At 43.3% G+C, this 26,594-nt stretch overlaps 1 protein-coding gene and 1 long non-coding RNA gene across 10 annotated transcripts in view; one reads left to right on the forward strand and one right to left on the reverse strand.

The window, feature by feature from the left end:
* The window catches only part of BRDT (bromodomain testis associated), a 44,248-nt gene extending 22,797 nt beyond the window's left edge, over positions 1–21,451 (reverse strand). For 2 of the 4 annotated variants that reach the window (XM_002715866.5, XM_017346092.3), the window contains exons 1-7: positions 21,295–21,451; positions 10,265–10,409; positions 9,844–10,083; positions 8,957–9,094; positions 7,044–7,158; positions 3,717–3,880; positions 1,672–2,025 (exon numbers count right to left, since the gene is read on the reverse strand). In XM_002715866.5, coding sequence (XP_002715912.2) covers positions 1,672–2,025; positions 3,717–3,880; positions 7,044–7,158; positions 8,957–9,094; positions 9,844–10,032 — 960 coding nt within the window. In that variant the 5' untranslated portion in view covers positions 10,033–10,083; positions 10,265–10,409; positions 21,295–21,451. Of the gene's footprint in view, positions 1–1,671; positions 2,026–3,716; positions 3,881–7,043; positions 7,159–8,956; positions 9,095–9,843; positions 10,084–10,264; positions 10,410–19,732; positions 19,825–21,294 lie in introns of those variants that run through there. The other 2 variants (XM_017346093.3, XM_017346094.3) reach the window with 2 other exon arrangements.
* LOC138850605 (uncharacterized) overlaps positions 1–26,594 on the forward strand; it is a 120,245-nt gene that overhangs the window by 42,222 nt on the left and 51,429 nt on the right. The window contains exon 4 of one of the 6 annotated variants that reach the window (XR_011390578.1): positions 14,167–19,229. The exons of the other annotated variants lie outside the window; for them this stretch is intronic. This is a non-coding gene — a long non-coding RNA (uncharacterized lncRNA). Of the gene's footprint in view, positions 1–14,166; positions 19,230–26,594 lie in introns of those variants that run through there. 6 annotated transcript variants of the gene reach the window in all.

Genomic DNA, 26,594 nt, shown 5'->3' on the forward strand with positions numbered 1-26,594 from the left:
GGCCAGAACAAAGCTAGTAGGAGTAGAAAGTCAATCCAACTCTCCACGGAGGATGGCAGAAACCCAATTACCTGGGCCATCATCTGCTTTTTCCCTGGGGGTCAGGAGCTGCAGCTAAGTATCCAAGTTAGGAACTTTGATGTGGGCATATTCACTGTCATCTAGACCACTAGGCCAAATGTCCACCCCAGGAAGCAGTATTTGGAAGACAGGATAATTTATTTTCAGATTTACTTGAAAAGCAGAATGAGTCTAATTCTTTAGACTGAAAGTGGCAATTTCCAGTCAAGAGGAATAAAAATAAATGTACAAAAAAAAAAAAAAAAAAAGAAAGGCAGATTACCTACAAAAGAATGACAAGTAGAGTGAGAGCAGGTATCTTAGCAGCAACAGGAGATATCAGAATGTATCTTCCAAATGCTAAGGGAAAATAACTGTCATTCTGGAATCCTATAGTCTGTCATTCTAGAATTCTATAGTCTAACTGCCATTCTAGAATTCTAGTCAGTTATAGAATTATTCAAAAATGAGGAATCCCTTGAGATATACAAGTATTAAGAGCTTACTACCTATAAACTCTCATAGAAAAATCACTAATTTTGCACTTCAACAAAAAGAATCATCCCAGGAGGAAAGAACAGAAGGCAAGAAATGACATTGAGGTGCCAGTGTTGTGGTACAGCAGTTTAAGGCACTGTTGGGACACTAGCATCCCATATGAGCACTGGTTTGAATCCAGGCTGCTCTGTTTCTGATCCAGCTCCCTGATAATGCTCCTGGGAAAGCAGTGGAAGATGGTCCAAGTGCTTGGGCCCCTTATACCCATAGGGAAGAGCCAAATGGAATTCCAGGCTCTTGGCTTCTGGCAGGCCCAGAACCAGCTGTTGCGACCATTTGGGGGATGAACCAGCAAATGAGAACTCACTCTGTCATTCTGCTTTTCAGTAAATAAATAAAACTTATATTTAAAAAAAAATATTTACCAATCAGAAGATTAAATATAAAGGCAGGAACAAAGTTGGAAATTAAATGTCTTACCAAAACAAAACAAAAACCAACTAGAATTATTCATTGAAATATTCTTAAAAATATATAACAGAGGGGCCAGTGATGTAGCAATAGTAGCTTAAGCCTCTGCCTACAGTGCCAGTATCCTATTTGGGCACCAGTTTGAATCCTGGATGCTCCTATTCTAATCCAGCTCTCTGCTATGGTGTGGGAAAGCAGTGGAAGATGGTCCAAGTGCTTGGGCCCCTGTACCTGCATGGAAGACCTAGAAGAAACTCCTGGCTTTTAGCTTTTGCCTAGCCCAACTCTGGCCTTTGCGGCCATTTGGGAAGTAAACCAGCAGATGGAGGACCTTTTTCTCTGTCTCTCCCCCTCTCTCTCTCTAACTCTACATCTCAAATAAATAAAATCTTAAAAATATACATATATATAAAACATCAAAAATGTCCATAATACACAAAGTCAAATTCAAAGTATAGGCTATATTAGATACGATAACTGAGATACTGTGATAAAGAACCAATGGATATGTTTAATGATTAAAAATGAGAAGATATGACTCTGGTGGTTTAAATTTATGAATCTTTTCTGGATTTTTAAAATTCTTTATGACAAATTACTTTTATAATCAAGAAAAATCCCACATATTAGGACAATAATTACCTTGATAGTTCCAAGATCCATTGGATTTTTGACAATATCATAGTAGTTATGGAGTCCCAAAGCATTAACATCGACAGGATTATAAAAGGGCCATGCGTATGGTAAGTGCTTCTTTGCAAGCATTTCTTTAAGAATCTCACTACAGTGCCTTAATTGTTCAGTTACTTTAACAGTCTTTAAAGCTTTACATTGTTGCTGAGAATCTGGCAAAATATTCTTCACCACATTTTCTTTTATTTGTGGCATTCCTACTGATTTTTTTTCTGTAAGTTTTGGAGAAGATTCACTATTCGGTTTAACTCCTGAAGTTGTAGGAGTTGTTGTATCTGCCTTTCTCTTGACTCCTCTTGAAATCTAAAACAAAACAGAAATTGTATTTAAAGTGATATTTAGAGCAATAACTTTCAGAAACTTTATCGTTATTTTTAATCAGTTAAAAAAAGGAGGAATAATTTCTGGCATAAAGTCCTTATGTATATAATTTACATATATTGTTGTCAATCAATATTAGAAGTTCATTTCTTTCTTATGTGCAAAATAAATAGTTTCAATATTTTCATCCCACACCCTGAGGAACTTGTCTACCGCAAACACTTAAGATAAATGAAAGATAGAAAACCAAAATTATGGTTACACTAAAAAAAGTTTCTGAATACCTGGAATCAATGAGGGTATATAGTTTTATAAAGAAAGGAAGAGGGGCCGGAACTGTGGTGCAGCGGGTTAATGCCCTGGCCTGAAGTGCCGGCATCCCATATGGGCACCAGTTCGAGACCTGACTGCTCCATTTTCAAAACAGCTCCCTGTTATGGCCTGGGAAAGCAGTGGAAGATGGCCCAAGTCCTTGGGCCCCTGAAGCTGTGTGGGAGACCTGGAAGAAGTTCCTGGACCCTGGCTTCGGATCAGTGTACCTCCAGCCACTGCGGCTAACTGGGGAATGAACCAGCAGATGGAAGACCTCTCTCTGTGTGACTCTGACTTTCAAATAAATAAATCTTAAAAAAAAAAAAAAGTAAAGAAGGAGGGAGGTATTTGTCCCAGTGGCTACAATGACACTTGTGATGCCCACCTCCTGAAACACAGTGCATGAGCTCAGCTTCCAGTTCTGCTTCTTTTTTTTTTGTTTTTTTTGTTTTTTTTTTTGACAGGTAGAGTGGATAGTGAGAGAGAGACAGAGAGAAAGGTCTTCCTTTGCCGTTGGTTCACCCTCCAATGGCCGCCACAGCCGTTTCGCTGCAGCTGGCACATCGCGCTGATCCAAAGGCAGGAGCCAGGTGCTTCTCCTGGTCTCCCTTGGGGTGCAGGGTCCAAGCACTTGGGCCATCCTCCACTGCACTCCCGGGCCACAGCAGAGAGCTGGCCTGGAAGAGGGGCAACCGGGAAAGAATCCGGTGCCCCGACCGGGACTAGAACCCGGTGTGCCGGCGCCGCTAGGTGGAGGATTAGCCTATTGAGCCACGGCGCCGGCTCCCAGTTCTGCTTCTAATTTCCTGCTAATGTACAATCTGGGAAGCAGATGAGCGCTCAGTTACCTAGTGTCACATGGTAAGACCTGGAATGAGATTCTGGATCTTGGAATTGGTTTGCCCCAGCTCTACCTATTGTGGGCATTTGGGGAGCAAACCAATGGATGGAAGATCTCTGTCACTCTCTGCTTTTTCAAAAAAAAAAAAAAAAAAACCTTAAAAAAATAAAGTAAGAAACGAAACCATGGACATGGACAACTTCAGATTCTTCTACTATCAAGACACTTTAACAGTTCAAATTCTACCTAAGAAATCTCTAAAACATGGTTAGCAACCTAAGTCTCTGTTCACAAAATTTATGGAGAGAGCCAGAAATTGTACAATTTAAGATTGCTATATGCTGGAAAACCAATTTTTATAGCAACTGTAACATAATACAGGAACTGCTAAAATCTAAAAGCTGTACTTATGAAATTTATATTTATTAGATGAAGGCTTTCTATAAAAAAATACAGGAAATATTCAATGTAATGCTGAAATAGTTCAGTAACCAATTCATTTAAACCACAGTAAACTTACTTGGGCCACAGTTTGTGAGCTAGGATTGGGTGGAGCTCCTTGCATTGTGTTTAAGGGAGAAGTAGATTTCTCTGGAAACACAGAGGAACTCATTTGCTGCTTGGCTGTTGCTTTGGGGGATGTTTTTTCTTTAATAGAAGCCGCTGCTACATTATGTTGAGTGCCTGGTGGAGTAGGAATCAGAGTCAAATACATGAGTGAGTGCAGTAAACAACACTTAGTATCCTGTTTTAATTCATTTATTTCAATTTTTTAGCAAAACACTTGCTCTCTCATTTTGTCTTGAAATCCACCCACACATACTGTTGCTCGCAGTGTTAAACTTATTCAGATAAAACATTCAAGATGCTCTGCAAAAATATCCAAGAACTTGAAAATTGTTAGCCCACCACGGATGCACACATAGTAAGAGATGTGAAGACAATTCTCTTTTCAATAAGTCTCATACATTTCTGTCAAAAGAGCAATTGAGCATGTTCTTCCATCCTATAGGTTCCTACAGAATGCTATGAGTTAAAATATTTAGATCATGCCACTCTGAAATACAGTGTTACAAAAGGCCATACTTCCATCAAGGCAACTCCACCCTTCTAATTGTTCAGCTAAAAACTTTAGTAGGAGTCAGTTCTCTTTCTTTTTCTTTCTTTTTATTCGACAGATAGAGTTAGACAGTGAGAGAGAGAAACAGAGAGAAAGGTCTTCCTTTTGTTGGTTCACCCCCCAAATGGCCACTACAACCAGAGCTACGCCGATCTGAAGCCAGGAGCCAGGTGCTTCCTTCTGGTCTCCCATGCAGGTGCAGGGCCCAAGCACTTGGGCCATCCTCCACTGCCCTCCCGGGCTACAGCAGATAGGTGGACTGGAAGACAGGGACTAGAACCTGGCACCCATATGGTGCCAAGTGAGCCATGGCGCCGGCCCCATTTCTCTTGAATCCAATATTCAGTCTACCAGCAAACCCTGTTAGCTCTATCTTCCTATCTGATGGCCAACTACTTCTCACAATTTATAATCACCATGGTCCAAGGTCATCATCAGTTCTCAACTGGACTACTGCAGTAGCATCCTAACAGGCTTTCCTTTTCTGATACACCTACAGTCTATTCTCAAGAGGAGCCAAATTGATCTTTTAAAACTCAAATCAGATCTTCAGTGCCCTCTAATACCCTCTTAGTCATCTCTCCATGTAAAAGTCGAAGTCCTGACAGTGGCTCATAAGGACCTGTGTGATCTGATACTCCTGTCCTACCTCTGACCTTTTTCCACCCTTACTCCCTTTCACTCTCCCCAGCTCCTTACTTCACTGTAGCTTAAGCATAAGCAGTCTCTAAGTGATCTTTAAATGTTTTATTTTCATTTTATTTGAAAGGCAAGAGGTAGGTGGGGGGACAGAGAGCCAAACACAGAGAAATCTTCCATCCACTGGTTTGCTCTCCTAATGCCCACAATAGCCAAGGATGGGCCGGGCTGAACCCAACAGCTAAGAACTCATTCCATGTCTCCCATGTGAGTGGAGGGACACAAGTATTGAGCTATCCTCTGCTGGCTCCCAGAGTATGCATTAGCAGGAAGCTGGATCAAAAATAACAGACCCAGGACTTGAACCAGGCATTCTGATCAGGGAAGTGGGCATCACAAACAAGTAACATCTCAACTGCTGTGCTAACACTCACCCCGCCATGAAGATTCCTTGAAAAGTTCACTGAGGGTAAGGGGTGGGCAGGCATTTGGCCTCGTGGTTAAGACACTTGCATTCCACATTCTAGTGCCTGAGTTTGAGTGCTGGTTCTGGCTCCTAATCTCAGATTCCTGCTGATACAGATTCTGAGAGGCAGCAGGGGATGGCTCAAGTAATGGGGTCCCTGTCACCCACATGGAAGTCTTTCACTGCTTTACCAGGCACATTAGCAAGACGATGGGGAACAGCTAGGTCTGGTGCTGTGATGTAGTAGGCTAAACTTCTCCCTATGGCACTGATACCCCATATGAGTGCCAGTTTGTGTCACGGCTGCTCCTCTTCTGATCCAGCTCTCGACTAATAGCATGGAAAGGTAGAGGAATAATGCAAGTGCCTGGGCCCCTGCATCGATGTAGGAGACCAGGAAAAAGCTTCTGGCTCCCAGTTTCAGCCTGGCCCAGCCCTCGCCACTGTGGCCATTTGGTGAATAAACCAGAGATAGAAGACCTCTCTCTTTTTTTTCCCTTTCTCTGTCTGTAACTCTGCTTCTCAAACAAATAAATCTTTAAAATTTAAAAGAAAACAAAAAGAAACAAAAAAACAAGGCATGGGGGGAACAGCCGAGACTCAAACAGGTTTTCATACGGGATGCCAACAGCTTAACCTGCTGTGCCACAATGCCAGGCCCTCTTTTCCTGATATTATGGATGAGGAAACAGGGAATGATTAAGAAACTTAACCATGATTATACAACTTGAATTACCCAAATATAAGCCAACATTTGATCTATGACATTCTTGTTTAAATTTGTAAGTGATCCATCTAAATTCTTAGTATTTTATAACTCTGTATTTAAATAATGATTATTAGGCGAGAGCATTGCAATGCAGTAGTTCAAGCTGCTACTTGCAAGGCTGCAGCCCACACTGGAGCACCAGTCTGGGTCCTGGTCGCTCCATTTCCAGTCTAGTCTGTGAAGGCAAAAGAAGGTGGCTCAAGCACTTGGGCCCTGCCACCCATGAGGGAGACGTGGATGGCAGACCAGGCTCCTAGCTTTACCTGGTCTAGCGTTGGCTGTTATGGCCATCTGAGGAATGAACCAGCAGATGGAGGATCTTTGTGTTTGTATGTTTGTCTTTCCCCCTTCTCTGTTACTCTGCCTTTCAAATAAATAAATAAATAAATCTTATTCAAAAATGATGATTATTAGCTATAAAGACGTTTCTCTCTATATTTAAAAAAAAAAAAAGACAATCTTCAGACCCGACAATAGCATTTCAGCATTAGTTTTAGGATCTTTTGGTGCAGAGAACAGTGGCAAGTTGGGCCCTTTTATCAGTATAGCACTAAGGTCACATCCACTGAAAATAGTAACGGTAGCTATGATGTATTAAGTGCCTGCTACAAGAACATTGGTAGGCTGCAGGAAACCTGGCTCCCAGGCCACAGTCAAGGCAATCCTTTCTTGGGTGATCGTCAAACTTGTGATCGAAACTTAGCAGACTGTGTAAGTGGGACCTTTGTACTAAAGAGCGGGCATGGTTAGATGCAGGACTTTTGGACATCTGCTGCCTATGAGGGATTTTCAATTTGGTTCTAGTCATTACGCATACACACACATACAGGGGAAAACTGTACCTGTAGCTTACCTTTCCTTACTCTTTCCTTACCGCCCACAACTTGTTCTTCCTGTGGCATTTGAGACAGTTTCTGCATAAACAACTTCTCTAGAGTTTGTGCCATAAGAACAATGTCATCTCCAGGCTGGAAAATACATTAAATCCATCATAAGGACAACATGTTTGGTCTCTCTTTTTTTTTTTTTTTTTTTTTTTTTTTGACAGGCAGAGTGGACAGTGAGAGAGAGAGACAGAGAGAAAGGTCTTCCTTTGCCGTTGGTTCACCCTCCAATGGCCGCCGCGCCCGGCGTGCTGTGGCCAGCGCACTGCGCTGATCTGATGGCAGGAGCCAGGTACTTATCCTGGTCTCCCATGTGGTGCAGGGCCCAAGCACTTGGGCCATCCTCCACTGCACTCCCTGGGCACAGCAGAGAGCTGGCCTGGAAGAGCGGCAAGCGGGACAGAACCTGGTGCCCCGACTGGGACTAGAACCTGGTGTGCCAGCACCGCTAGGTGGAGGATTAGCCTAGTGAGCCGCAGCACTGGCACATTTTTGTAAATCTTAAACTTTCTGCTTAGAAGTCTTAGAACCTTACTGAGAAAAAATAAAGTAAATAACAAAGCAGCAGCCTGAAGCAAAGAACACTTACTTCTAAGGTTGGTATCTTGGGAATATCACTCAACTTCATTTAAAAATGTTAAGAGTGAAAAGGGACCCTTTGGAACAGCTATTAAATTAAAATGAAGTTGACAATGGTAATGATAACCACAGATACAGATTTTTTTAAAAAGTTCACATTAGCCAAATAGTTTTAAATCCTTTATACATATAAGATGGCACTGGTAGTTACTTTAGTTACTTTGAGAATCAAATTAAAACTGTTACATTTCAGAGTCACTAGTGATTGTGAATAACCTAAATGCCGAAAACTTAGATTTCTCATATTTAAGTGGGATATAAGCTTTAATAATTAGATACTGGGGAGGGCATTTAGCACAACAGTTGTCACTTGGTATGCCCACATCCCATGCTGGTTCAAGGCCCTGCTTCTCCACTTCTGATCAAGCTTTCTGCTAATGCATGCCTTTGGAAGCAGCAGGCAATGGCCAACTCGTTGGTCCCTGCCACCCATGAGGGGAACCTGGATTGAGTTCCAGGCTCCTGGCTTTGGCGAGGCCCAGCTTTGACTGTTGGGGGCTTTTGGGGGATGAACCAGAGGACAGAAGACATATATATAATCTCTTATCTCTATCTCACTGTGTCTTTCAAAAAATGAAAATAAAAATTGAATAAAATATTTAGATATGATAGAAGAGCTTGAGAAGGATTCAGCACTCCTCTGTGGGATTTTATATGTAGTTCCACAGGAGCAGTAAGTGGAAGAAAACTCAAGCACACAAATGGATAAGAGCCAAGGTGGAGATTGCTTAAAATGTCCACCAACATCCATATAGGCTAAAAGCAAGTATACAGTAGGATATATCCATGTGTCTCATCTTTAAATCAACTTGTCATGAAGTTTAGAAATACACAATTTATTTGCCTTCTTAGATTATGGCTGGGGACTCATACCATAAAATTTAACCATTGATTAGTGTATAATAAATTAGCCATTCAGCTTATAACTAAAATTGTAGGAATTCAGTAAAACATTCTGAAATACTTTACATGTAGAAACTAGCTATTATTCGTATTTTATATCTTAAAACATAATAAGCCATTACAACTATTCAGGCAAAAATAATAGATTCAATAATTACTGACATGGGAAAATTATGAAATTCAGAGAAGAGACATTATTCTTCAAATTATTTAAAACTCCCCAAATTAAGACTTCAAATCTGAGATCAGCACACTCTTTTATACATGTAAATAGTATGTATAAATACATTTAGAAATGTATTAACAAAGAACTAGCAAGGCTACTCTGAGGTTTACATACCTTGTTATATAAATAGCAATTTGAGAACATGGTATTGAAGTCTTCTATGCATTCTGAAGCCTTCACATAATATTTATTCTCCAAGCGCTTCTTAATTGTATTTAAATCCATTGGGCTTTTTATAATGGTATAATAGTCCTGTGGTTTTGAAGAAATCCAAAATGTCATAAGAATAAATTTACTACAACTACTACACAAAGAAATTTCATAAACTATACACTTTAATTAGAGCAGATGAATACCTTTAAAGAACCATAATCTGGAAACCAGAACCACTAGCAATGGGAAACAAAGGTGATTCCTGTGGCAATATTTTTCAGCAGGGAAAAGAAAGCCAATAGGGACTAATGACGCATTTAAGAGAACTTTCATGGAAAATAAAAATGGAAGGACATGAGGAAAAAGAAACTAGTATTTACGCATTCTGGAAGAGCCTGAGTAAACTCCCAGCTGCACTACTGACTAGCTACACATTACAAAGTAGTCAGCGGTTCTGTTCCTCGGGGACTAAATGCTCCCCAAAGACCTGAAGTTGAATTCCACATGTTACACCACTCAATCTTCAACAAGCTATCAAGAACGACTCAAGGAGGGAACTTCTGTGACTACCTTGCATCACCTGCTCAACTGACATATGCTATCACAAGTAAACATACACTATGATCTACCCAAAGCTCTCAAAAGAAGACTGTTAATCTCCAGAAAAGTAACAATTTCAATTATGGGTAGAAATATTCATTGGGATATTCTTAATTATGCTTATTTTGTTTGATTTAGTGTTACTAAGGTATTTATTAAGTTAAATATATTTGATATCAGAGACTATTTCTTACAGAGTTGGACTTAATCTTTCTTGTTTAATTAGTATAACTGTAAGACATACTTACAGGCAACTTGAGCTTCACAGCATCCACGGGCTGTTGAAAAGGCCAAGAGAAACTGTGCTTCCACAGAGCCTTTAGGACAACTTTCTGTAGATACTGCAGTTGATTTGTCAGCCGCCCATTTTTCTTAGTGTTTATAAACTCTGGTGGAGGAGGGTTGACAAGGGCTATTTGTCGACTTGGCAGAGACATTTTTAACTGCTTCCAATCCCGATATCCAAATGTTGTCTACACGTACACGTCCTGAAAGAGAAAAGGCCCAGTGCCTAAGAAGCACTACAGAAGTGGTTCCTCTGGGAGCTGCACAGTGGTACTCAAGAGACACAGCTGCCATATCTTAAAGCACATCACAGTTAAGGGGCGGGGGCGGGGGCGGGGAGGGGGACTCCAAAGGATGACTAAAACGATTTTAAAAAATACAAACCTTTTTCTATACAAGTTGTACAAGTTGTTTCATTATGTATGCCTTACTTAGTCTTAGATGATTTAAATTATTTCAACATTTCACAGTATTTCTTTGTCTTTGAAAAACACAATTTGAGCTCTTAGCAGGAAAAGTCTATAAATTCCTATTAAAAAGAAATTACAGGGAATGTCATTAGCTATTAGTATATAAGTATTCTGCAACTGTTAATTCAATGAAGGGAGAAAATAAAGGATTTTTCTGGCTAATTTTAAAAGCCAATTCATTAGAAAAATGTCAAGGGGTAACATGCTATTCTCTGGCATATATTGCTACATGTAAAATCTTAAGGCAGGCATTTGGCCTCGTACCTAAGATGCCAATGTCCCATTATCTGAGGGCCTAGGTTTGATGCCTGATCTCCTGCTAATACATGTCCTGGGGAGCAGCAATGATGGCTCAAGTGATTGGGGTCCTGCCATTCACATGGGAGATCTGGATAGGGTTCCAGGATCCTGGCTTCTGCTCTGACCCAACCTCAGCCCTTATGGGCATTTGGGGAGTGAAACAGTGGATGGGAGCTCTGCCTATCTCTCTCTATATTTACTTAAACAAATAATATATTACCTTAAACAAATACTTTTAAATTTCATGAGTATTTCAGAAAGAGAGTGCCTGAAACAATATTCCTAGACTACATTACCTTTGGGATAAAAGAGCAAAGAGACTATCAACGGACACACAATATCTCAAGTTCATCAGCAAGATGAAAAGTATGGTCAACAAATGAATTGTCCACTTTTAGAGACTGGCATTAGTACACCACAGCATGTCTTTGTTTACATTGATAGTGTCAGTTCTTAACCTTTTATTGCACATCAATCATTCAATTGAGATTAAATATATTTGAAAATATTCTATCTTAACCATTTTTTTAAAAAAGATTCATATATTTATTTGAAAGAGATCTTCCATCCACTGGTTCACTCCAAGATGGCTGCACTGGCCAGGGCTGAGCAGGCCAAAGCAAGGAGCTTCATTCGGGTTTCCCATGTGGGTAGCAGGGTCCTAAAAGCTTGGGCCATCTTCCACTGCTTTCCCAGGCCATTAGCAGGGAGCTGTATAGGAAGTGGAGCAGCTTTATCCACTGCAACATAATGCTAGCCCATATCCTAACCAATTTTTTTAAGTATACAGTTCAGTAAACTTTTTTTTTTTTAATTTGACAGAGTTAGCAGTGAGAGAGAGAGACAGAGAGAATGGTCTTCCTTCCCTTTGGTTCACCCCCCCAAATGGCCACTATGTCCAGAGTTACGCTGATCTGAAGCCAGGAGCCAGGTGCTTCCTCCTGGTCTCCCATATAGGTGCAGGAGCCCAAGCACTTGGGCCATCCTCCACTGCTTTCCCGGGCTACAGCAGAGCTTGTCTGGAAGAGGAGCAACCAGGACTAGAACCGGCGCCCATATGGGATGCCGGCGCCGCAGGCAGAGGATTAACCAAGTGAGCCTTGGCGCCGGCCCCCAATATTTTTTTTTAGAGATTTATTTATTTATTTGAAAGAGTTACACAGAGAGGAGAGAGAGAGAAAGAGAAAGAGAGAGAGAGAGAGAGAGAGAGAGAGAGAGAGAGAGGACTTCCATCTGCTGGTTCACTCCCCAATTGGCCACAAAGGCTGGAGCTATGCCGATCTGAAGCCAGGAGCTTCTTCCGGGTTTCCCATGTGGGTGCAGGGGCTCAAGGACTTAGGCCATCTTCTACTGCTTTCCCAGGCCATAGCAGAGAGCTGGATGGGAAGTGGAGCAGCTGGGTCTCGAACCAGTGCCCATGTGGGATGCTGGTGCTTCAGGCCAGGGTGTTAACCCACTGTGCCATAGCACCAGCCCCAGTAATAATATTCATATTTTTATGATATTAAACTCTGGGAAATATTTCATCCTGCAAAACTGAAACTTTATATCCATGAACCTACACTTTACCCTTTGTTCCCCCCTGGCAATCAATCTGTTTTTGGTTGTGTATATTCATGTAATTCCCTTTATCCATTTATCCAGATGGTCCCTTGGGTTGCTGTCATCTCTTGATCATTGTGAAGAGTGCTCTTATAAATATGGATGTATAAATTTCTCAAGACCCTGTCTTCAATTCATTTAGGCTCACATACCCAAAAGTCACAAGTGGAATTACTGAATAATTGGGCAATAATATCTCTAATTTTTTGAGGAATCGCAACTCTTTTCATAGTGGCTGTATCATTTTAAATTTCAACCAACACTTTTTTTTTTTGTTTTATTAGTAGTCACCCTAATGCATGAGGTGTGGATCATTTTTAAAAATACTAGTGGCCAGGGGCTGGCACTGTGGCACAGTAGGTTAATCCTCTGCCTGCGGCTCTGGCATCCCACATAGGCACCAGTTCTAGTTTTTGGCCTTTTCCCCTCTGATCTAGCTCTCTGCTATGGGCTGGGAAAGCAGAAAATGGCCCAACTACTTGGGCCCTTGTACCTTCATGGGAGACCCAGAAGCAGCTCCTGGCTCCTGGCTTGTGATCAGCGTAGCTCTGGCCATTGTGGCCATTTGGGAGTGAACCAGTGGATGGAAAATCTTTCTGTCACTCCGTCTCTCTATAACTCTACCTGTCATATAAAGAAAATCTAAAAAAAAAAAAAAAAAAAAAAAAAAATACTAGTGTCCAGACCTTAATGTTTGGAGACAGGCCTCAGCACATCATTGTTTTTGTTTTAAGTTTTCTGGTGCTGTGGATGTGCAGCCAGGGTTGATTACCACTATGCTGACATTAACTAACTGGAGGTGACTGTCAGTGCTATAATTTATTCCATCTTATGTTTTCACTTTTCATTTCACACACGTGAAACAGAACAATTAATAAAAGACAATAAGATGGAGGGGCTGGCGCTGTGGCACAGCAGTTTGAAGCCTTGGTCTACAGTGCTGACATTCCATATGGATACTGGTTTGAGTCTCAGCTGCCCCACCTCTGATCCAGTTCCTGGATAATGTGTCTTGGAAAGCAGTGGAGGATGGCTCAAGTCCTTGGGTCCCTGCATCCATGTGGGAGACCCAGAAGCAGCTCCTGGCTTTTTGCTCCAGCCTGGCTCAACCCAGGTCATTGCAGCCATCTAAGGAGTAAACCAGTAGATAATAGATCTCTCTCTCTCTCTCTCCATCTCTAACACTGCCTTTTAAATAAATTTTTAAAATGGAGATATTTCAGGGTATTACAACTAAACTAAACTGTCTCTCACCCTAGCTTTGTATTTTTTTTTATTTAATATTTATTTATTTGAAAGTCAGAATTACACAGAAAGGTCTTCCAAATCTACTGTTTCAGTCCCCAGTTGGCCACAACAGCCGAAGCTGTGCTGATCTGAAGCCAGTAGCCAGGAGCTCCTTCCAGGTCTCCCACAAAGCTGCAGGGGCCCAAGGACTTGGGCCATCTTCCACTGCTTTCCCAGGCCATAGCAGAGAGCTAGCTTGGAAGTGGAGCAGCTGGGACTCAAACCAGCGCCCATATGGGATGCCAGCACTGCAGATGGCAGCTTTACCTGCTAAGCCACAGTGCCAGCCCCCTGCTTTGTATTTAAAACTAGCCTCATCTAGGGTGTCCCAATACTGTACCTTCCATCACCCACAAAGGCTAACCACATGCTGACTTCTGACACACAGATTAAGTTGTTGCCATTGAAGTTCATTTGTTATGTATTATATTTTAATCTATTTCCTTTCCTCAACATTATATTTGTGAGATTCATTCATGTTTCTGCTTAAGGAGGTTGTTCATTTTCATTGCTGTATATTTTACTGTAGAATTATTACTAGAATTACTGCTGGGTTATATGGATATGTTCAAATCTAGTAGTACTAAAGAGTTTGCCAAATTATTGTACCTATTTATATATACACAGGTACACACACCCAGGAATGTTACTCAGCTGCAACAAAGGAGGAAATTCTGTCATTTGCAATAACATGGGCAAACCTGGAAGACTCACTGAAATAAACTTAAGACAAATATAGTATGATCTCACTTGTATGTGGAATCTAATAAAGTCAAAATACATAGTAACATAATAGAATGGTGGTTGCCAGCAGTTGTCTGTATGTCTGGCAAGAGGGGATTATTAAAACTAACGGGAGATGTTGATCAAAGGGGACAAACTTTTAGTTATAAGGTGAGCAAATTCTGAAGATCTAATGTATGCCATATGTAGTGATGGATGCATTCATTTCATTATGATAATAACGATACAATGCATAACTATTTCAGATTATCACTCCACACCTTGAATAATATAATTATTGTCAAACATTTAAAATTAAGAAAGTTTACACAATTTATTTTCTGCTTTGTCTTATGGTTTCTTTTTTACAGTTACTTCTTTAGCTGGAATTGACTTGCTTCATGCTCTAATCAATGCCTTAAATTTTTCTTAAAAAATCCTTCTCAAACAAAAACTTGCACACACACATATCTTTCAACAGCTTTATTTATAATCGCCAAAAAGTGGAAGATGTCCTTTAGTAGGTGAATGGATAAATCAACTGTGGCACATCCATGCAAGGCACTGGAAAGAAACTAGCCACCAGGTCAGGATAATACATGCAGGAAATGTGAATGCATATAACTAAGCCAAAGAAGCCAATCTGAAAAGGCTACAATTGTACGATTCCAACTGTATGCCATTCTAGAAAGCTATGAAGGCAGTAGAAAGATCAGCAGTTGAGAGGGGTTTGAGGAGGAATAATGAATATGCAGCAGAGGATTTTTAGGGCTCTGAAACTACCCCGTTTCATGCAAAATTTAAGGTAGCTACTCCCCGACAGGTGAACCCTAATATGAATCGTGGACTCTTGGAGATACTGATGTGTCAATGTAGACACATTGATTGTAACAAATGTGGTGCAGCACAGCTGTTCGTCGTGGGGGAGGCTGTTTTTGGGAGCAGAGGGGAGGTAAGTTCAGTCTATACTGGGTAAGGACAGACTGAAAACTCCATACTTTTGGCTCAATTTTGCTGGGAAGCTAAATTCCTCTAAAAAAATAGTATTTAAAACAAACAAACCAAAGAAACCAAAAGAAAAAAACAAAACCCCTCTCCTGTTATCTGCTTGATTAATTTTTTTAAATTTTATTTATTTTTTTGGACAGGCAGAGTTAGTTAGAGAAAGGTCTTCCTTTGGTTCACTCCCCAAGTGGCCGCCACAGCTGATGCATAGTGCCAATCTAAAGCCAGGAGCCAAAGTGCTTCCTCCTAGTCTCCCATGCGGGTGCAGGGCCCAAGCACTTGGGCCATCCTCCACTGCACTCCCGGGCCATAGCAGAGAGCTGGACTCGAAGAGGAGCAACCGAAACAGAACCGGCACCCCAACCGGGATTAGAACCTGGGGTACCAGTACCGCAGGTAGAGGATTAGCCCAGTGAGCCATGGCGCCAGCCTATCTGCTTGATTACTAACATAAAATCTTTTCACCAAGGGTTTTTTTTTTTAAAAAAAACACCTATCTGGCTTTTCCAACTCTTTTGAAACTTACTGCCTCAAATCATTCATCCCTTGAAACAACCCAAATCCTCACTAATCTTTCTCAGTTCTCTCTTCACAGTATTTAACATGGCTAAATACAATTGTACCTATATAGGTTTTTGCCAAAAATGTTTAACTGAATATAATCAACTTTGAGACTTCTTTTTCATTTAACAAGAGAATTCAGCAACTGTTATTGTGCTGTCCAATATGAAAACTCCTGACCATATGGAATTATTTAAATTATCCAAAATTTAAACAACACTTATCAACACTTCAAGAGCTGAATAGCTGCATGTGGCTATTATACAAGAAACAAGCAGGCATAGAACATGGCAATCTTGGAAGAAAAGTTCTGTGGCACTGGACTAGAATAAATGAAAGGAAGCAGACAAATCTAGATTAAGGGATAGTCTACAGTACAAAAGGCGTATCTTTTAGAATTCATGGCCATGAGCACTGGTTCGAGTCCTGACTACTACACTTTCAATCCAGCTCCTTGGTAATGTGCCTTGGAAAGCAACTTAAGGTGGCTCAAGTGCTTGGGTCCCTGTCACCCATATGGGATATACCCGGATGGGGTTTCTTGGTTCCTGGACTGGTCCTGGACCAGACCTGGTTATGGCTATTTCAGGAGTGAACCAGTGGATGGAGATCTCTTTCACTCTTTGTACCCCTTTCTCTGTAACTCTGCCTTTCAAACACATAAATAAGTCTTTAAATAAAAAAGCCTTTGTTATTTACTTGAAAGACTGAGTTACAGGGAGAAGTAAGAGAGAGAGAGAGAAGTCTTCCATCCACTGGTTCATGCCCCAGATGGCCACAATGGCTAGAGCTGAGCTGATCCAAAGCCAGGAGCCAGGAGCTTCACCCAGGTCTAACATGGGCACAGTTGCCCAAGGACTTGGGCCATCCTCTGCTGCCTTTCTAGGCACATCAGCAGGGGGCTGGATCGGAAGTGGAGCAACTGGGATTTGAACCGGCACCCATATAGGATGCTGGTGCTGCAATTCAGGGCTTTAACCTACTGCGCCACAGTGCCAGCCCTCTACCATCTTGATACAATGGTGGGTCATAAACAATTAGGAAGTGTCAGAAGTAATTTGTCATTTATTTAAACAGAGTTACATTCACACCAGTAACTATGCCTCAAGTCCACAGTTACTCATGTTTGCAGAGTTGTCATTTTATTGTTATTCTGCTTTCAAAACTATTTTGCCCATGGATATATTTCTAAAATGAAAGATGTTGTGGGCAGACAAAATTTCATGTAAAGAATATAATGGGAGGTTGTTACCATTAGTCACCATTGTTCAAAGACAATGTATCATGGATGACAAGGCAGAGTTCTTATTTCCTTTGAAAAACCATCTCATAATAGTGTAGCCATCCCCTTGTCAAACCATTCTATGATTCCATGCATAAATTGCCTGAAAAATCATTCCTTTGCCCACTCAGAAACTCATACAATAATCTTGGAAATTCTAGAAAACTTTTTAAAGATAAGGCATCATAGAAAAAAGTTTGAATTGACATCCAGGTGACATGAAATTCTGAAAAAAATTATATACAAAGTTTCATACTGTTCTATCCTTGTTCTAAGAATTGCATCTTTTCAAAAATAGTCTTGTTTTTTGTACCCAATTCATCTTGGAAATTTCTCAGAGCAGTTCATACATTACTGCCCTTTTTTTTTTTTTTTTAATTTTTGACAGGCAGAGTGGACAGTGAGAGAGAGACAGAGAGAAAGGTCTTCCTTTTGCCGTTGGTTCACCCTCCAATGGCCGCCGCGGCCGGCACGCTGCGGCTGGCACATCGCGCTGATCCGAAGCCAGGAGCCAGGTGCTTTTCCTGGTCTCCCATGGGGTGCAGGGCCCAAGCACTTGGGCCATCCTCCACTGCACTCCCTGGCCACAGCAGAGAGCTGGCCTGGAGGAGGGGCAACCGGGACAGAACCTGGCGCCCCGACTGGGACTAGAACCCGGTGTGCCGGCGCCTCAAGGCGGAGGATTAGCCTGTTGAGCCACAGCGCCAGCCATGCCCATTTCCTTTTAAGAGGTGCATATCATTCATCTGGGGATGCAGCTACATGGATATTAGGGTTAATGTCAATATCTCTCTAAATACATCTTGGCATATACATGTCCAAACCTATGGATATATCCCATATATCCACTGCTTTGAAGTTTTTCTAGATCTTCAGTTGTTTCCCAGGGGCTATCCCAGCTATGGCCACCAATAATGCACATGAGTAAAATTTGAAACTTCTAAGAAAATGATGGCCTTTGAGGTGGTTATGAATATTTCAAAGTCATCCCTTACGACCAAAGATTTTTCTGAAATGTATACATAGGCTAAAAAAATGTTTCCAAAATATTACAAGAAAGCATAAAGGTTCACTTCTAATTATAGGAACACTTGAGTCCAGCTTCTTCAACAAAGGTTTCCTCCTCTCAAAAACATCTTTTTTCAAATTGCTCCGTCATTACTAACCACAATAGAGCAGATATTAAATTGTGCTACTCTACATGTCTACCGGAGTTAAGAGAATTGAGGAGGCTTTGAAGACTGTTTAAAAAATATCCCATCTACTTCAGTAATTGGCAGAGTGGGTTACTGCGCCGTGTGCGCTTGGCATGACACAGTGGGTCTCACACATGCACAGAGCGGTACAGGGAGAGCCTGGACTCTAAGGCTCGGAAAGGATGAAACTAACAGGCCCTGTGATGAGCTCAGCTATTTACTCCAAACTGCATCATCCAATGAGCAGCCTCCCAGTTAAGGGAGAAAATGTGTCCTTGAAGATTAGAACAGGCTTTGGTTAAGGTCAAAGAGGGAAACCTTAGAAAATGCAAATTATTCACAACAATTCAACCTCCTGCACTGCTCCTCCCTTCAGCCTGGAGTCTTAGAGTGAAGGGCCCTTCCTGTTTACAACTCTTCCAGGAACTGTGGAACACCACCCAAAGACCCTTAGCTGCTGCTTTCCTGCATCAACTTTTATTGCTACTGTTTTAGTTGAATGCCTGAGAAAATAAATATACTCTGTATTGTTTAAGAACAAAGACTAATAGGATTGGACTGCTGGAACAGCTGTGTTTTCTTAGCGGTTTATGGGATCAACTTCCTTTGGTTTTTATGTTGTACATTTGTGCATCCTTCCAGCATCTTGAGTAATCTGGAGGGTGCCCAATACAAGCTCTGAATCTTCAACACTTCTATGCTAGCTTCCTTCCACATAAACTTCCTCACAAAATTCTTCCCTTAGGATGGCCCAAATGCTTGGGCCCTGCCCTGGCATGGGAGACCAGGAGGAAGCACCTGACCCTGGCTTCAGATTGGCACAGCAACGGCCGTGGCGGCCATTTGGGGGTGAACCAACAGAAGGAAGACCTTTCTGTCTCTCTCTCTCACTGTCTATAACTCTCTCTCTCTCACTGTCTAACTCTGCCTGGCAAAAAAAAAAAAAAAAAATCTTCCCTTAATCCTATTTTCTCCTCACAGCCTCATGCTTCTGTTCCTCATAGCCTCAGGCTTCTGTATCTCACCCCAGGGCATCTTAAAGAACTGTCTTGATTTCCCACTTCTCTCCTGGCTTTTCCCCACTGCCCTGTAACCTCCCTTTATGTTAACACTTGGGGGCCAGCACTGTGGCACTATGGGTTAAGCCACAGCCTGTAGCATGGGCATCACATATGGGTACCGGTTCACTTCCTGGCTGCTCCACTTCCCATCCAGCTCCCTGCTAATGTGCCTGGGGAAGCAGTGGGAGATGGCCCAAGTGCTTGGGCCCCTGTACCCACATGGGAGATGTGGAACAAAGTCCTGATTCTCCCAACTCTGGTCATTGTGGCCATTTGAGGAGTTAACCAATGGATGGAAGATCTCTGTGTAACTCTTTCAAAATAAATCTTTTAAAAAACAAAACAAAAAAAAGGTTAGCACTTACCATACTTAGGTATTAAATCCAAAGGATTCTTTTTAAAATCTTATTTGACTTCTCAGCAATACCTGTCTCTAGATTATTATTGTGACTCTCTTAAAACTCCTCTGGTTTCCAGGATACCATTTTCCAAATTCCATTAGTTCACTTATTAAATATTTACAAAGCATTGACAAGCAGGCCAATCAAACTAGGCTCTGAGCTAGACTATTTTTCAAGACTTGTAAACTGGTAATTACAATAGAATATATAAGTAGCATATGACAGAGATGGGCCTACAGAGCAAAGATACCCAAGGGAGGGGTGGAGCGGACTTCTTAATCTTTTTTAATCTCATTCCCTGCTAATCTTTTCGGGCCCCCAGGGCTCTCCCTCTTATCATCCTTTTCTCCCGATTTCTGATCCACACATCTGTCCAATGCCAGTCTTAGCCACTCTAAAATATCAAATACCTCCACACTAACGTTTGGCTGCTTAACACAAATAAATAGAGTATTCTGGACATTTATGGTGTTCCTATTTTCCATCCCCAAACCACTGCTTCTGTTAGCTTACTGTCACTTCCCACAAGAATTAACACGATGGTCATGTTCTAAATTTTGCTTAGCACCTTGCCCATGGTCATACAACAGGCCACTGTCCTTCATGACAGACAAACCGAGTTATAACCACCTTGGCCATCTCACTAAAATCCTCTATTGCCACTGCACCAACTCCCAACATGGAGCCAGTCACTCGAAAGTCTTTCAGTTTTCAACTGTCCCATGCTACTTCGTGCATACAAGTCCATGCCTTTGAAACATTCTTGCCTGGCTTCCTTCTCTACTCTTTAGCTTAGCTTCCATTTGTCCCGCCAGAGCCAGCAGAGTACTCCTCCACTGTGGAGCCCCGGCATTCTCTTCCACTCACCCAGCCCTCCCCCACGGACCCCATGGCACCCTATACTCACCTCTACCTGAATTCTTATCACAAGCCAGCGCCTGCCCCTCGTCCTGGAGCACCCAGAAAAGGGTCCAACAGTTCCGAGGGCTTAATAAAGCTGGAGACTGGGCAAATGAATCAAGGACGGGATTTCCCAGTCCCAAACGGTTAACACCCAGAAGCTGTTCAAGAAAAATGCCACAGCAGCTGCCTACTTTGCTTTCTGCACTTGACAAAGACAGCACAGACGCCAATCCACCAATTCAAGGTCCTCTTAAGGATCTACAACAACCAAGAGTTTATTCCAGGATGGGAGGAAGCAATTTGACAATTCAACGCCCTTCTCCTCAACGAAACCTCCTCCTTCCCACCCTTCCCTGCGCAAAACACCGGCATTTTAGAGTTGGGGGGCGGGGGGGAGGGAACAAAACAAAAGGCCCAGTGGGGCTACAATCTTGCAGTTGGTAAGGCCAAAGCAAAGCAACCAGCGGCTCACCTGGGCTGTGGACACCCATCAGGAGGACTTCCCCAACGGCCTTGCACGTTGCACAATGCCGATGGGGGAGGGGAGAGGCGAAAAACCGTTGTTCCCCCAAGGGCTTACCTCGACCCCAGCCCGGACTGTACCCCCGTAAAGGATATATTACCTCTTAAGAAAAGGACTTCACGGGATCGTCCCTGGCAGACTGCACAAGATCAAGCGGTGCAGGGCAGCCGTTCTTCACGGACGCTCGCCGCCAGCCCTCGCCGAATGGCTGCCACTTGAGGGCTGCGACAGGCGCTTTTATAGGAGGCGCGCCGCCGGTCGCCCGCCCATTGGCCTGCGTATGTCACGTGGTCGCTGCTGAAGTCTCTAAGCTCCGCCTAGAGGCTGTGGGGCAGACAAGGGTGGTTCCCGCGCCCAGCGCACGCACGTGAGCTGGGCGCTCCCTGAACGCCCACACCCTGCTGGGAGCTGTAGGGCTTGGGTGGAGGAGCGCCGCCCTGGAGGCTTTTGCTATGAGAACAACTTCACTCATCCCAAACGTCTGGGGCTGTTATTTGGGCGATTGGGAGTTTTCCCGCTTTCCTCCATCGCTCTCCGTATCTCCTGTCTCTTGCAACGAGTGCTTAATAAATACGAGGTAGCAGCTGAGGCTGGAGCCTGCAGGAGCTCATTGGTTTGAAAGGGGCACTTAAGAGCTGGTTTCACAACAGCTGCGTGGTAATAGTGATTTAGGACTTGAGGCATCGTAGCGGTTACCTCCCAGGGCTTTACAGATAACTTGAAATTTGCTAACAAGTAGCAGACCGCTGTGTCTAGCACAGTAGTGGCCTTGAGGATCCAGTTTCACACAATGCCTTGGAATTCTTAGTGCTCAATTCTGGATGGATGGGTGGATGGGTGAGTGGAAGGAGAATACAGCTGACGGAGCAGCTCCTGAGTCAAAAGCAATCTCCAAGTTTGCTGAAGCAGGAATAGGGTGTAATTAGCAAGTGGGCCCGTCTACATCACCTCGATGTGTCAGTGTTCACCAGAATCAGCACCTACCTGCTTATGACACACAGCTGCCCAACACACCGGGGTAGGCAGGCTTAAAAAAAAAAAAAAAAAGGCCGGCACTGCAGCTCACTGGGCTAATCCTCCGCCTGCGGCACCGGCACCCCAGGTTCTAGTCCCGGTCAGGGCGCCAGATTCTGTCCCGGTTGCTCCTCTTCCAGTCCAGCTCTCTGCTATGGCCCAGGAGTGCAGTGGAGAATGGCCCAAGTGCTTGGGCCCTGCACCTGCATGGGAGACCAGGAGGAAGCACCTGGCTCCTGGCGTCAGATCAGTGCAGTGCATCAGCCATAGCGGCCATTTGGGGAGTGAACCAACGGAAAAAGGAAGACCTTTCTGTCTGTCTCACTGTCTAACTCTGCTTGTCAAAAAAAAAAAAAAAATTGTGTATTTGAGAGGTAGAGTTACAGATAGAGAGAAAGGTCTTCTATCTGCTGGTTCACTCCCCAAATGGTTGCAATGGCCAAAACTGGACCCATCCAGGAGCCAGGCACTGCAGGCAGAGGGCTAGCCTACTCTGCCACAGCGCCAGCTCCATGAGCAGGCATTTTTAATGTTAGGAAGGAACTTCTGGGGCCGGTGCAGTGGCATAGCGGGTAGAGCTGCTGCCAGCAGTGCCAGCTTCCCATGTGAGTGCCAGTTCGAGATCCAGCTGCCCCTCTTCCAATCCAGCTTTCTGCTATGGCCTGGGAAAGCAGTAGAAGATGGCCCAAATCTTTGGGCCCCTGCACCCGCATGGGAGACCCGGAAGAAGCTCCTGGCTCTTGGCTTTGGATTGAACACAGCTCTGGCCGTTGTGGTCAATTGGGGAGTGAACCAGAGGATGGAAGACCTTTCTCTTTCTCTGCCTCTCCTCTCTCTCTGTGTAACTCTGACTTTCAAGTAAATAAATAAATCTTTAAAAAAAGAAAGTTGTGCCTGACTGAACATGCACACTTTTTTTTTTTAAAAAAGGAATTTCTACTAAATAACAAACACAAAAAAACCCACTAAGGCTTCTTCTCTCTGCCATTGGTTCTCAGGAGGACAGACAAAAATTTAAACAAGGATTATTGGTTTGATTGCCTTTGACCTTCCTTAAGCCTTTCATCACGTATGGGTCACACCCTATGTCTGCACTCTCCTACCAGAATAATAGGATTTTAGACAAAAGACCAGAACATGGAAATCTCAACCACCAAATCCTGTCTCTTCAGGACAGTCTTTGATGATCAGGTTGCTTGGGCAGCAGGCCCTTCTAGTTCTTCCAGAGTAAGTCACTTGGGGGTTGGAATAAGAAGCTCCTTTTTTTTTCTAGACTTTTTATAATTATAGCATTTATAAGCAGAAACAGTACAATCATCAAAGACTGTCCTGAAGAGACAGGTTTTGGTGGTTGAGATTTCCATGTTCTGGTCTTTTGTCTAAAATCTTATTATTCTGGGAGAAGGTAGGAGAGTGCAGACATAGGGTGTGACCCATACGTGATGAAAGGCTTAAGGAAGGTCAAAGGCAATCAAACCAATAATCCCTGTTTAAATTTTTGTCTGTCCTCCTGAGAACCAATGGCAGAGAGAAGAAGCCTTAGTGATTTTTTAAAAGATTTATTTTATTTATTATTTGAGAGTCAGAGTTGCACAGAGAGAGGAGAGGCAGAGAGAGACAGAGAGGTCTTCCATCCACTGGTTCACTCCCCATATGGCCGTAAGAGCCGGAAATGCAACGATCCGAAGCCAGGAGCTTCTTCCCAGTCTCCCACACGGGTGCAGGGGCCCAAGGACTTGGGCCATCATCCACTGCTTTCCCAGGCCATAGCAGAGAGCTGGATAGGAAGTGGAGCAGCCAGGTCTTGAACCAGCGCCCAAATGGGATGCCGGCACTTCAGGCCAGGGCATTAACCTACTGTGCCACAGCACTAGCCCCCTTAGTGATGTTTTAAAAAGCTAAATCTCGTCGTGTCACCCACCCGTGAAACCTTTCCATTTCCACTGCTTTTAGAATAAAAGGCAGGGGCTGGTGCTCTGTTGTAGCCGGTAAAGCTGCTGCCTACAGTGCCAGCATCCCATATGGCCTGGGAAGGAAGTATAAAATGGCTCAAGTCCTTGGGCCCCTGCACCCACGTGGGAGACCCGGAAGAAACTCCTCTGGCTCCTGGCTTTGGATCAGCATAGCTCCAGCCGTTGCGGCCAACTGGGGAGTGAACCAGCAGATGAAGACCTTTCTCTCTCTGCCTCTCCTTCTCTCTGTAACTCTGACTTTCAAATAAATAAATAAATCTTAAAAAAAAAAAAAAAAGAATAAAAGGCAAAACCCTTAAGATGAGCTACAAGACCGTGACTTATAAACCTTCAGCTCCCACCAGGCCTGCAGTCTATACTTCAGCCCTCCCTGGTGTCCTTTCTCTCTGGGCTTCTACAATTGGCTTCTTGCCTCTCTTCTCTCCCACACTCATTCCTCAGGTCTCAGGGGGAGTCACTGCCTTAGGAAAATAGCTCCTCCTGTTACCCACTTTCATTGCAATCTAACAGGAAGTACTTGTTACAGTTGCAAGGGTAGCGAGCACTACATTTGGTATCTACTTCCCCAGCTAGATAGTAAGCGCCATGAGTGCAAAATATCAAAAGCCTTTAAAATGTGTTATCAGTGAGTGCATTACCTTTTGATCCTGCCCCAAATATAAGGACTGTGGCAAATCAGAGTTGAATTAAGGGGTAGGTGAGAAGTTGGGTGGGGGAGATAAATGAGACCAGATCTGAAGTTAAAAGACAAAAATTTTTATTTGTTTGAAAGGCAGAGCACCAGAGAGAAGGAGATACAGAGAGAGGAAGAGATATCCCATCTGCTAATTCACTCCCCCAAAAAACCGCAATGGCCCAGGCCGAGTCTGGCTGAAGCCAAGAGCCAAGAACTCCATCTGGGTCTGCAGCACCTGGACCACCTCCTGCTGCTTTCTTAGCTTTCTTAGCAGGGAGTTGAATTAGAAGTAGAACGGCTGGTTCTTGAACCAGTGCTCTGATCATGGGGTGCCAGAGGCTTTACCCCCCTGTGGCACAACACTGGCCCTATTAGTTCAGCTTTAAATGTAATGAGTTCAGGGGCTAGCGCAGCAGGTTAACACCTCGGCCTGAAGCAACGGCTTCCCTTTTGGGCACCGGTTCAAAAACCTGGCTGCTCCACTTCCAATCCAGCTCTCTGCAATGGCCTGGGAGGGCAGTGGAAGATGGCCCACTGCACCTGCGTGGGAGACCCAGAAGAAGCTCGTGGCTCCTGGCTTCGGATCGGTGCAGCTCTAGCCGTTGCAGACAATTGGGGAGTAAACCATCTGACGGAAGACCTCTCTCTCCGCCTCTCCTTCTCTCTCTGTGTAACTCTGACTTTCAAATAAATAAATAGAGGTAATGAGTTCAAGATCCTTGTGAGATATCTGGGTAGATATTTTAAGATCAAAATACAGTCTAGCGTGGGTACTGTGGTAGAGGGGGGTTAAGCCGCCTCCTGCAACACTGGCATCCCATATTGGAGTACCAATTGAAGTCCCAGTTACTCTGCTTCCGACCCAGCTCCCTGTTAATGCATATGAGAAGCAACAGATGATGCCTCCAGTACCTAAGTCCCTGCCAACCACATGGGAGACCTGGATGAATTTGCCAGCTTATGGTTTTGGATTGGCGCTGGCCCAGCCTCAGCTACTGCAGCCATTTGGGAAGTGAGCTGGTGAATGGAAGCGCTCTCTCTCTTTTTCTCTCTGTGTAACTGCTTCTCAAATAAATAAATACTTTTTTTTAAGAATATAGTCTAGGCTGAACATGGCAGAAAAGGGCAGGAAGAAGATTTGAAGAAAATGAGAAAGGTTTGAAATAATTATGTTGAAGAATAGAAAAATTGAATGGGGAAATATGTTAGTAAGACATTTTTTAGCTAGTTTAGACCCAGAAACTGGTGACTATTTGTGGAGAAATAAAATAGTTGCTTTTAACTAACATTTGAGATTGCTAGGGATGTGTAACAGGAAAATACTGAAAGTGGGGGATGGGCATTTGGCACAGGGGTTAAGACAAGGCTGGGATAGCCTGCCTCTCATATGGATTGCATGTTTTTTTTTTGTTTGTTTGTTTTTTGTTTGTTTTTGTTTTTTAAGATTTTATTTACTTGACAGGTAGAGTTACAGTGAGAGACAGAGAGAAAGGTCTTCCTTCCATTGGTTCACTCCCCAAATGGCCGCAACAGCTGGAGCTACACTGATCCGAAGCCAGGAGCCAGTTGCCTCTTCCTGGTCTCCCATGCACTTGGGCCATCCTCCACTGCCTTCCCGGGCCATAGCAGAGAGCGGGACTGGAAGAGGAGCCACCGGGACTAGAACCCGGCGCCCCTATGGGTTGCCAGCACTGCAGGCAGAGGATTAACCTACTGTGCCACAACACCAGCCATGGA

This window comes from Oryctolagus cuniculus, chromosome 7 (genome assembly GCF_964237555.1).
Source record: "Oryctolagus cuniculus chromosome 7, mOryCun1.1, whole genome shotgun sequence".
Lineage (NCBI taxonomy): Eukaryota > Metazoa > Chordata > Mammalia > Lagomorpha > Leporidae > Oryctolagus > Oryctolagus cuniculus.